Source organism: Felis catus, chromosome D2, assembly GCF_018350175.1.
Source record: "Felis catus isolate Fca126 chromosome D2, F.catus_Fca126_mat1.0, whole genome shotgun sequence".
NCBI lineage: Eukaryota > Metazoa > Chordata > Mammalia > Carnivora > Felidae > Felis > Felis catus.
The window spans coordinates 22,535,992-22,548,713 of NC_058378.1; the positions used below are offsets into that span (position 1 = coordinate 22,535,992).

The following is a 12,722-nucleotide window of genomic DNA, read 5'->3' on the forward strand; positions in this document are numbered from 1 at the left end:
ACTATAGATTTTGAAGATGTTACCACATCCTTTAGGGTCCAGTCAGAAAAAAAAAAACATACTCAGAGACTGCACTTAACTTTGTAGGAACTTTCAATTTATAACTAACTAGTTGGGCTTCTAGTACTTAAAAAAAAAAGTCTTGTAGGTAAAAATAATAATAAATTAAATTTTGTTTTATTTTTTAAGTTTACTTATTTATTTTGAGAGCCAGAGACAGTGTGAGTAGGGGAGGGGCAGAGATAGAGAATCCCAAGAAGCTCCACACTGTCAGCAGAGCCTGATGTGGAGCTTGAACTCACAAAACCGTGAGATCATGACCTGAGTTGAAACTGAGAGTCAGATGTTTAACCAACTGAGCCACGCAGGTGCCCCAATAAATAAAAATTTTTAATTAAAAGTAACAATAATAAGATTTTTAAATGTCTAAAAGAAAGTAGGTAATATCAAATTAATCTTAAAAATTATATCATGGATAGAAGGCAATTTAAAAAATGTAAGCTGTTTCACAAATTTAAACTGTTGACAGAGGATGAAATGAAAAATCAAAATTAAATGGCCCTATTCCAGATACTTTTATTGTTCCGGCATTAACCCAACACCTCCCTGGCATTCACATTGTAAGACCCAAGGGTAGAGTTATATGAACAGACCCGTCAATATATACATGGAAAGGTTACTTCAGATCTGATTAGATTATTAGTAACCTTGATCTTCTCAGAAGGGTAGACTTTAGTAACTTTGGAGACAGTGTAGCAAGGCTAAACATTTCCATTAAAATTTATTAACTCATAAACACTCGGGTATAAAAGTGTCAGGTTAATTGGTATCATTAATTTCAAGTATTTAGTTTATTCAAAAAAGTAAAAATGCCACTTGCATAGGCTAGAATTTCACAGGCTCTCTAATTTGGATTATACTGATTTCCTATAATTATAGTAACACATTCTACAAAAAAATTTGAAACAAGTTACTAGTCAGAAATCAAGCTAAGAACAACCCTGAGAGTCCAGAGAAATTATATTATTTTCAATTACCAAAATATTAATCTAGAATTAAGCAGACTCACTTGCTCCATTAACACCGTAGAAGGAAAAAAACTTTTTAAAATACTGAATAAAGGAAAACCACAGTCCTAATGTAACCACCACCACAAAAATGCAAACAAATTCAGAATCCACAGTGTTTCCTTGGATTCCAAAACACCCTGACTGGTCTTTACATTGTCTGAAGGACATTGAGCCACATTCTCTGCTATGGAGCCTAACATATCACTGTGTAGATTACAAAACAGATATTTATTTATGCTTTAACAAAAAGAACACTGAGAACCATCATAAATGGTTCATCATTGACTTAACTACAGCTCAGATTCACAACTCACTTATTCATCCTCCACTGATCTGAGAACTAAGAGAAACGGGCCCTCTAGATATTAGTGGCTGTGTTGAGATGCTCAAGAGATTGTTTTATTTTCAGTTTTCATTTCAGAGCTGTGATTTTAATTTTACATCCACTTTCAATATTGAAAATCTGCTGCCTTCAAGATGCTCTCGATTGAGCCCAGGTCAGCAGATTATAAGGATGCCAGAACTGCTAAGGCAGCAATCCGCGTCCACTCTGAGACGTCTCCCTCCAATTTTCCTACTCCAGCCTATCTGCGTGGCCTACCCTCCTGGAATAAGGTCTGGTTACAACCTTAGGATGACTCCCAAACGTGCGTTTAAATGGAAAGTGGTCTCTTCCAAAATTAGACAAGCCACACTTAATTTTCAAACAAGCAAAATTAAAATTCAGAATCGAATTAGCAATAGAAACCACCTATTAACTTTGCCAAGACTTAAGGGTCTTCTTTTGAAGACGTCCCCATGATTCCCTGAGGATTTTGGCAACTAAAGGAGACATGATAAGGGCTAGAAGATTTGTATGTTTCAAGCGAAATTCTACGTAATCTGAAACTAAGTAAACTATTGCCTTCAAGGCTACTCACACATACCTCCTTTTTTTTTAAGGTGGTAGTTCTCATTTTTCTAAAACAGATCTTGCATGCACATGGTTAAAAAAGAAAAAGGTCCCCAAAGGTACGTGAAATTAAGTCTCCCTTCCCCCTTCCCCCCTCCCCCCTCCCCGGGTCCTCCCCAAAGACAACTACTGTTTCTCGAGGCCACTTCCGTCGGCACTCTATGAACGTGAAAACATACGCAAGTGTTTTAAACCAATTATCCTATATTATACACCCAATGGCAGCTGCAAAATTGCCGCTGAACGCCTCTGGGCTAAAAGGTGGCAATCCGCTCGGGAGTGTGGGGTGGGAGGAAGGACACTTATCTGGAAGCTGTGGTTTTGCACATCACGCACCCGGTTTTTACCTCGTGTTTCACTTGCATGCCTATGGCAGGCGGTCGAAGATTAGAGGAGGAGGTAATCCCACCCCAAGCCATCCCCAGTCACTGCCACTACATCCGTACAGGTCTGCCTTTCATCTATGTCCCAACCTTTAGGTATATTTTGTTTTCTTACTGGGTTAAAACGAAGTATCTTGACTCGCCTTTAAAAAAAAAAAAAAAAAAGGGCAGACTAATTCTGAAGGTAACTTTCAGCACCAGGTGATTTCCTGCCGGCCAAACCCGCAGCCTACTTCGGTCTTGTCCCTACGAAGGGGTCAGCCTGGCACGGAGTTGGAGGGGCGAGCCCAGACCAGAAAAGCCCAGAGACTGGAAGCCCAAGCGATGAGCGCGTCCCGAGCCCCGGGCCGCGCTTTTCTAAGCGGCAAACGTTTCGAAGCAGAAGCCCGAGACCCTCGGGCCCTCCTCCGTCCTTCCCGGGGATGCTCGAGCGCCGGGGCACACCGGCACTGCTCACGCCTCCGCCCCGGGCCGCGGCTTCAGTTCGGCGCAGCCAGAACCCCACGACCCGCGGGGATCCGCTCCCCCTCCGCTCGCCTGGCCGGGGTCGCCCGGCGCACCCCGGAGCGCAGGAGTCCAGGCAGCCCCCGGCGCCCCGCGGCCCCCGCCGCCCCCGGCCCCCGGCCTCCCGCGCGCCCCCGCCGCGAAGGAAGCCACAGGTAGGGGGGGCGGGGCGGCGCTCACCTGCGCAGGAGGGGTGCTCTCGGCCCCGGCCGGAGAGGAGGAGGTGGAGGAGGCCATGTTGCCGAGCTGCGGCCGCCGCTCCTTCCAGGAACTCCGCTCTCCGCTCCCCGCCCCACTCCTCCTGACCCCAAAAGCGGGACTTCTGGGGAGAAAGTTCGGCTGCGGCTCGGCAACGCCACGCGCGGCCCCGCGGCGCCCGCCCCGCGGCTGTCTCCTCCCCCTGCCGTGTCCGCAGCGCCCGCCAGGTGCCCGCCCGGGCCGGTGTGCGGGGGGCGGGCCTCACCTCAGGTAGGGGCGCGGCGGAGGGCCGAGCCCGCGCCCCGCTGGCCGCCCGGCCCGGGCGAGCATGCCCAGTCGGCGGGCGCTGGGGGGGGGGGGGTCGGAGCGGCCGCGGACGCGGAGCGGGGGCTGTGGGGTGGGGGGCCTTACCTGGGGAGGAGGGGAGCCGAGGTAGCTCCGGGAAGGGAGGGAGGGCAAGTCCTGGTTCCCGCGGGCTGCTGAATACAGTTCCCCTAGCCACGTCCATTGTAACAAAATAGTAATAAAAGTCTCTGATTCTTTGATTAATTGGTGCTTATTGAAGCTCAGGTGCGTAAAATCATTGAGCAATGCTGCTTTTGCTTTTTTATTATTATCAATCTATAGCATATAACCCATACAGAAGCCGTGTCTGCCAGGCAGACAGCTTCAAAACAGTGTCCACAGCCTCCCGTCCGCCCCACCGGGGTTCCGGCAGCACACAGAATGCTTCGGCTACTTGTCCAGTTAAAAAATAAAATTCCAGAGCCGTCCGGGATAGGTAGGCGCTGAGCCTGATCTAGCAAAGAAATAGGGGACAGGACCTCTGAGTGGCCTTGTTTCTAGAGGCTTAAATAACCAGGCTTGCAGAGCTCCTGTCCTGGACCAGGCCGAGGGACAGTTGGATTCAGGAGGCTTCCCCCCACAACATTTATTATTCAGATTCAGATCGGGGTGTGAAGCAATGTCTCTCGAAGGGGGAGAGCCTGTCACTGGAGTCAGGGGAGATGCGTTCAGTCCGTGCACCGAGCAGGGCCGGGGCATTAAAGAACAGCGAATCACACTGGCGGGAAAGTTATTTCCTTTTCAGTTCTCTTTCAGTTCTTCTGATTATACCAGAAGGAAGTGTTCTGACACTAAACTGTTTATCAAAGAGCAGGTCCCAAGCTCAAAGCCCTAGGGGAGCACTGGTATCTAACTAGAATTTATAGCATTGTTAAATTTTCATTGTTTAGTTTCATTGTTTATTGTTACTGTTTCTATTTATGGCAAGTGAAAGTGGTTTTCTATTTATGGTAGGGATCCAGTTTCCTTTTTAAGCAAGTATATGTAAGTGTTTTTAAATTATGTAAATAAAGATAATAATTCAGGTGGGACTGAGATAAAACAAAATTCTAGAGGTAGGTATGAGATGATTGAAATGCACAACGTTTTCATCAACTAGATGCCAGAATAACTCCTTAACCAGAAAGTAGTGAGTTAGCTGTGCCTCTATTTTAACACCTAGCTCACTTCCTTCGTAACGCACATAAAGCTGAAATAACATTTATTTGCACCAGCTTTATGTTGGGCTCTGTGCTAAGCATCATACTCATAATATCACATTTAGTCCTCCCCAAATCTTTGCAAGACAGGCAGTACAATCTGGAAATTGAGTCTCAGAAAGATTATTTTGGCCAAGGTTACAAACCAAAAGAGCACTAACGACTCTATAGTTTGGGCATTCTTAACTTGAGTTTTAAAAACCACTTCAGAGGCACCTGGTGGCTCAGTCAGTTAAGCGTCCAACTTTGGCTCAGGTCATGATCTCATGGTGTGTGAGTTCAAGCACAGCATGGGGCTCTGTGCTGACAGCTCAGAGCCTGGAGCCTGCTTCAGATTCTGTGTCTCCCTCTCTCTCTGCACCTCCCCCACTTGCACTCTGTTTCTTTCTCTCAAAAATAAATAAACATTTTTAAAAATCCTTATTAAATAAATGAAAACCACTTCAGAATTTAGCATGTCCACACACACTCTGAAATTTTATATTAAATTCAACTTTTCAAAGAGATCTACATATCCTCCAAAAGTTTTAAGAGCCAGTGCTACCATTATTTACAAAACACTCCCATATCTTGGATTATAAGGTCCAGAGAGGCAAATGCTCTGTCTTCTTACATCTTTACTGTGCCCAGCCTGGTGCGTTATCCCCTCAGCTGCTCAGGAATCAGTTGGGCTCAGTCAAATGTAGGAAACACACAATTCAGGCTAAACGAATGGGGTAGCTTGGGAAGAGCATCTCTTTGGTAAATCCTGCACAAACATAGGTATTTTACAAGCCAGCTCCCAGGCACCCTTACAGCCATAAAAGCCATCTTAAACAAGTAGCAAGGAGCCAACCAGATAGACAAAGGAGGGAGGAAGGTGCAAAAGCCCAGCAGGAAGTCAGCACAACAAGTTAGCACAAGAGCCAAGCCTAGAAAGTTGTGCTCTCTTGCAGAGCTCTTACAGTCCAGTCTGTTTATCGGTCCGTCTGCTTCTGAGAAACACTGGTGTTCAGCTTAAACACACTTCTCATCCAGAGGCAGGCTGTGACACCACTGGAAAAGCTGGGCGTCTGGCAGCACTCCTACCTTTAAAAACTAAAATTAAACCCAAATCTTTCCATACCACCCCATGACCGCTTCTAATTTTGGCCTTCCGCTCTCTGTCCCTCCCATCACAGCCAGGTGTCTTAAAAGGACGGTGGTCCCTTGCACAGTCCTCTGTCAGAGTTGCTCTCTGCCCTTTTAAAATCACATTTTCAGTGACTGAAACTGCTCTTTTAAAATCACATTTGACATCCTATTGGTCATGTCCATTGTGGAGTTTTCCAGACTTTGTCTCAGTTGATCTTTCTAGGGCAATTAAGTGGTCAACAGTTTCTTTTCCTTCTCCTTAAGTATTTTCTTGGACTTTGACCTCAGTCTTCCTTTCTTCTCATACAGGCACTGTCTCCCTGTGATCTCATCCACATCAAGGCTTCAGCTTCCACATGATGACTCCCTAATCCAATGGAGATAATTTCCCTAATCCCCAAACCCATACTTCATCATGTCCAAAATGGAATGTCAAGCAACAGGGACCCTGAAACCAGGAGAGGAGACTTGCAGGTCTTGGAGGGGAGGAGGCTCTGCATCCCCTCTCTCCTAGTCCAATCAGATACTGAGTCCTAGATAATTCCCTGAAATATCTCTAAGTCTTCCCCACTACACCCTTGCTTTTGCCCTTCCAATCGCTACAAGTTATTGAGCAATTGCTATGTGCAAACCATGTCAACTTGCATTTTCTGTTCATCTCTCATTAGACAACCACAGAAGCCTGCATTTGTGTAGTGGTTCAGCTCTGTCATCCAATATTATGATTTTTCTATAATTTCAAATCTGTTCACATGACTACATGCTGTTAAAATCTCACACTAGCTCTCTTTATGCTTCAGGATAAAGGTGAGATTTAGCAAGGGGCCCTGACCACTGCGTCTACCTGATCTCAGCTGTTCTCCATCAGCATTTCCATCTCCATGCTCTTCTCTGTCTCTGTCTCAGACACACCTTCACCTGGCCATTCTGAATCATTTCCCCCCAAACACTAAGTCCATTGTCTTTCTACAGGCTGTCCCTACTGCCTAGAAAACGCTTCGCCCCAGCCTCCGGTCCTTTGTCTTCTCCATTGTCTCTGTGGGGTTAACTCCTATTCATCCAGCAAGACCCCATTCAGAAAATACATCTTTAAGGAAGGCTTCCCTAACAACTTTTCAATTAGAATGTGGTTCGGGGCACCAGGCTGGCTCAGTTGGTACAGCTTGTGACTCTTGATCTCGGGGTCATGAGTTTGAGCCCCACGCTGGTTTTAGAGATGACTTAAAAAATATTTTTTTAATGTGTTTCATCAACCTTTCTTTGTTCTTCCAAAACAACTGGCAACATAACTGTGGTTATTTTAAAGAACAGATCCACCCTCTTCTGAATTCAGAAATCTTAAATGTTACAATAACTAATAACCTACACCAAATTGATGTGAGGCTATTTATAGTCTTTATTCCATTTAGTGTGAATAGTCACATGTTTTCATTGTGGGGTACTGCTCCATACGCTTTTATGGCTGTTATGCAGTATACAATATGTGCACCTTACTAACATTCTAAAAATTCAGGATTGTGACACTCATCTGCCTTCAAAAGTTTCAGATAAGGTATATAGATCTATATAACCGTTGTTTTCCTTATCTGTCTCCCCTTATAATCAAAAGCGTCTTGAAGTGTCAACTGTATCTTTTTCATGTCCAAATCCCCAGTATTTAACACAACATCAGGCTCAATAGAGGTTTGCTGAATAGATTAAGGATATATTTATGAACTTGGACTACTATTTCATCGGACTGATTCCCAAGGTCGAAACCCGATACCTTTCCCTGCTTCCAGCATGGCTGTCCCTCCTCTGGGCTACACTATACCTTGCATGCACATCAGATTTCTCATTGTATAATAATTGTTTGCATAACTGTGTCTGCAGTGAGACTGAGCAGGTTGAAAGTGAAGATGATGATGTATTAATCTCTGTATTTCTGTGTTCACAGTAACCAGCACAATGTCAGACACTACACATGGGCTCAGTACATGCTGTTGAAAAATTGAGAGTAGAACATATCAGAGGAGGAAAGAGGAAAGAAGGAAAGATAAAAAAGAAGTTGGAAGAAGTCTGAGTTGAAGACAATTTAACCTCTTTTAAGAGAACTCTAATGGAATATTCTGAACTCTATCACTTCACAATACTTGCCATATTTGTGTATCATATCATATTTGTGTATTTATTACTTAATATTTTCATTTACATTAACTTACTCTTAGCTCACAAATTTATTTTTAAAAGAAATATTATCTTACTATGTTAATGGAAAACCACTTTCACTTGCACCCAACAGATATGATGAAAACAAATTATTGTAAATTTCTTGATTTATTCTGTATTCTGCCTGAACCCTCTCTCTTCAATAAAAAAAAAAAATTAACAAGGGTTTAGAGGATACAAGCACTGGCAATAGATGTAAACATTTTCCTCAGTGTTAACAGAAGTAGTGAATACCTTGTCCTTAAATCACCTAATGTTACTTCAAGAACCACCACTAGAAGGGCTCTTACCCTGTCATACCTTTGCTGCTTCTACATTTATATATTTCCCCACAACTTCAATTAGACACTCTATTCCTTCCAGAGTAATTTCTACTATAATCAGACTCTAACTCACAAGTGTGTTTAAACAGTAGAAATTTCCCACCTGGACATTAGCAAATGAGAAAAGTTGATTTTTTTGCATGATGTCTATGGAATCTGTAATTAGGAAATAAGAGTTACTACAGAAAGTTTTTGCCTGTGAGAAAAAATTTTTTTCTAAGTTCAGGAGATTATGGTTAGTGAATGTGTATTTGTTTCACAAGATAAGCAAGTAACAAAAAAACATTTCTCAAAGAAACATACTTGGTTACCACTACCCATGGGGACTATGAATGTGTATAGGAATATGTCCCTTAATTTGTAAATTTTATGAGAGAAAACAGCTCACCAAGCACAAAGTTGAACCAAAATGTTTTTTCTCTTGTGGCTTTTGGCCTTTCTCCCCATTTATGGTCTCTACTGGGTAGAAACTCATACTTCTAAATATACAGTAAAGATCATGGCTTAGCAATATTTTTATCAAAGTCAACTGGAATGAGAAGACAATGTTTGTGTATTGAGTAAGTTTTTACAATCCCATTTAGAATACGGTTAAATAACATATTTTAGTGTCTAGTTCCATCACTTAATTCCTTAAATTTCTTCAACGTTTCAAAGGAAATAGGGATTATTCGGGTATCTCCTATGGAATGAGAAACATTGTCTGACTCAACATATTTTATATTTTATTTATTTTTGATAGAGAGACAAGGCACAAGTGGGGGAAAGGCAGAGAGAGAAGGAGACACAGAATCCAAAGCAGGCTCCAGGCTCCAAGGTGTCAGCACAGAGCCCGACGCAGGGCTCAAACTCACAAACTGGGAGATCATGACCTGAGCCAAAGTCGGACGCTCAACCGACCGAGCCACCCAAGCACCCCTTGACTCAACATATTTTAAAAACCCAATCACATGGGGCACGTGGCTGGTTCAGTTGGTAGAGCATGTGACTCTTGATCTCGGGATCATGAGTTTGAGCCCCACGTTGAATGTAGATATTACTTACTTAAAAATAAAACTTAAAAAAAAACCCAATCACAAAATAGTTTACAAAAAGGGGTAATAATCATAATCAGAATCATAATAAACTTCATAATAGAGTTATAGAAAAGATCAGTGTGGTAAACTCTATTTCCATATTCCAATTAACATGATTTATCACTTCCCCATACTTTGGTCTGGAATTTCAAAAACACATAAAGTGATGATAGTATGAATAATAGTAATATCAATCCTTAAAAATACATATAAAAAGTTACCATAAAGCAAAACTAATTAGCAATGAGAAATAAATTGATCAATTTCAGCCTCATAGTAAGAAGGAAAAGCAAACTTCCCTTATTACCCTTGGCTGAATTCCCACTGAAATAAGCTGCATGATTCTGATTGAGGGTGCTTAGGAAAGTAAAGGAAAGAGGCACTTTGAGTTGTTCATCGACATGGCACCTAGGACACACAAGGAAAGGAGTGAAAGAAAATGACACCTTGAGAACAGGATTGGGAGATTAAAAAGGAACAGATTTTCCTTTAAAACGTTTTCTTTTTCCCCACATACTCCTTTTAGTTCCCTGTTGCTTCTTTTGCTCTCTTCCTTTTAATTCTGATAAACCAGAACCAAGATCTTTTAATGCAGGTGTTTGCATCTTTGGCCTGAGCCAAGGGAAATAATAACCATGAAGCTCCTTGACCTACTCCTTACGTGCTTTGCTCCCAGCTCCCATGGAATCGCCTAGTTTCAGCCTTTGTGTTTTATACAGCTGTTTCGAGTAGCCTTCTGCAGGACTCCTGCATCTAGGGATTCTAATTGTATATCACCGTGTGATATAAAACCTTGAACTTCCAATCTGAGTTTTTAAATTCAAACTGGAAAATAAGTAAATAAATAAGTTCAACTTGATGAAAATGGAAACACAACAGCACAACTCCCCAACGCTGCCCCCAAACCAGCTGTGCCCTCCAAGAGCATCAACTTTCCAGTCACAAAGACATCCTATAACTGATGGTTTTATTTTGCCTGCTCTTCCCCTTGTCCACTCTTTCAAGAACAGTGTGTAGCTTGTTCAAATTTTACATTAAAAGGTTTAGAGAGTCATATGAAATTCTTGTGGACACTCTTAGGATACTGATACAACCCAGCTTAGGGATCACCGACTTAGTTAAAACTGACAACCAGTGAAACAGTCTTCACACTCTTCAGTCCAGGGCTGTCCCTTCTTTATAATATTATAGTCACTTTCTCATCTAAATACTTGTACTTCTGCATATAATTGAGCAAGTTTCTGTACTGAAAAAGGGCGCCACACCCAGGTGCCATTCACATTGCAGTTACTGTAGAGTTGAATATTTATATTACATGTTTTTGGCAGATAGCCCTAAGAAAACCACTATATATATTTTTTTATTCTCGACTTAGTTAGCATGCATGGCTTCAGGGGTAGAACCCAGTGACTCATCACTTACATATAACAACCAGTGCTCATCCCAAAAAGTGCCCTCCTTAATGCCCATCAACTATTTAACCCTTCCCCTCCCCCACCCCTCATCAACTCTCAATTTGTTCTCTGTATTTGAGAGTCTCTTGTGGTTTGCCTCCCTCTCTATCTTTTTTTTCCTTCCCTTCCCCTATGATCACCTGTTAAGTTTCCCAAATTCCACATATGAGTGAAATCATGTATCTGCCTTTCTCTGACTTATTTCACTTAGCACAATACCCTCCAGTTCTATCCACATTGTTGCAGTTGTCAAGACTTCATCCCTTTTCATCGCCAAGCAATATTCCATTGTATACCACATCTTCTTAATCCATTCATCGATTGATGGACGTGTGGGCTCTTTCCATAACTTGGCTATTGTTGATAGTACTGCTATAAACATGGGGGTGCATGTGCCCCTTCAAATCAGCATTTTTGTATCTTTTGGGTAAATACCTTGTAGTGCGATTGCTGGGTTGTAGGGTAGTTCTATTTTTAATATTTTGAAGAACCTCCACACTGTTTTCCAGAGTGGCTGGACCAGTTTGTATTCCCAACAACAGTGCAATAGGGTTGCTCTTTCTCCACATCCTCGCCAACATCTGAGTTGTTAATTTTAGCCATTCTGATCGGTGTGAGCTGGTATCTCCTTGTGGTTTTGATTTGTATTTCCCTGATGATGAACAAGAAAAACAATATTTAAAAAATATTTACTATAGATGGAGATAAAGTATCTTGAAGAAGGAGAGGGTCTTACTTTCTTCTCACAAAGATACTCACACACTGTTCTATAGGTCTTCCCTAAAAGGAAACATTAAACTCAAAGTACCGTGAAAGCTGGAAGTAGTATATGCCTACCACCATATATCCCAGCACCTAACACTGGACCTAGCAAGTACTTAATGCTAAATTAATACTTGTTGACGGCCTGACTGAACTCTGTCTTTTAGGTATGGGTCTTCCAATTAATTGAAATATATTGCTTATCCTCTCCATCACTTATCCTCTTTTACATTGAACTTATAGATCTATAGTGAGTGATTTTAATAAAACTATTGAAGAACAGAATGGAAAGATAGAGACATTATATGAATGTTACATGGTATTATTTGTTGGTTTATATGACAATGACATTTTAAGTTTGTTTCAAATGCTTTTATTGATCGCCTCTTTATAGCTGGGGCCTTCTCTTTCACAGACCACTTGAAAAATATACTGCATGACATGCCACCAATATTTCTCTGAATGCACCACTTCCTAGGTATATAGATATAGTACATCTGTCTTACATTCTTTCTACTCTTTGTTACGGTCTTGGTCGCAGTCAGCAAACTCTTTCTATAAAGGGTCAGAGATGAAGTATTTTCGATTTTACAGACCCTATGGTTTCTGTTACAACTACTCAACTTCACTGTTGTACAGTGAGAATGATCATGCCTAACAAATGAGCATGGTCATGTTCACATAAAACTTATTAGCAAAAACAAATGGTGGACAAAATGAGCCAGTTTGCTGACTCCCAATCTAGATTGCCAGCATGCTATCCTTTGGCTTTGTAGCAGGGACTCTGTTTTATCTCAGGCAATCCCCCAAACAAATCTGCAAGATGGATATTACTACCTGCTTTTTATGGGTGAGGAAATTAGGGCTTAGCAACCAGAGTTTACCAGTTGACCTTGCTAGTGAGTCAAGTAATCAGGTCTGTCTGTATTATCATTCTGCTCCTGTTCAGAGGCCACCATCTCTGATCTAGAATACTCCCATGCATCCTAACTGGTCTCCTTGCTTCCCTCCCTCCTTCCCATAATTCACTTTTGTCACAGCATCAAGAGTGTGCTTTTTAAAATGCAAATTAGATCATATGACTCCCCTGCTTAAAATCCTCCAGTGGCTTCTATTGCCTTTGGAGTTAAAACCA

At 42.1% G+C, this 12,722-nt stretch overlaps 1 protein-coding gene across 2 annotated transcripts in view; it reads right to left on the bottom strand.

Moving 5' to 3' along the window:
• ANK3 (ankyrin 3) overlaps positions 1-3,372 on the bottom strand; it is a 682,576-nt gene extending 679,204 nt beyond the window's left edge. The window contains exon 1 of one of the 2 annotated variants that reach the window (XM_045040024.1): positions 3,090-3,372. Coding sequence is in view for 1 of the 2 variants with exons in the window: in XM_045040003.1 (XP_044895938.1) it covers positions 3,090-3,146 (57 nt within the window). In the remaining variant the exon portion in view is untranslated. The remainder of the gene's footprint in view (positions 1-3,089) is intronic. The other variant, XM_045040003.1, reaches the window with a different exon arrangement.
• Positions 3,373-12,722: the final 9,350 nt, after the last annotated feature.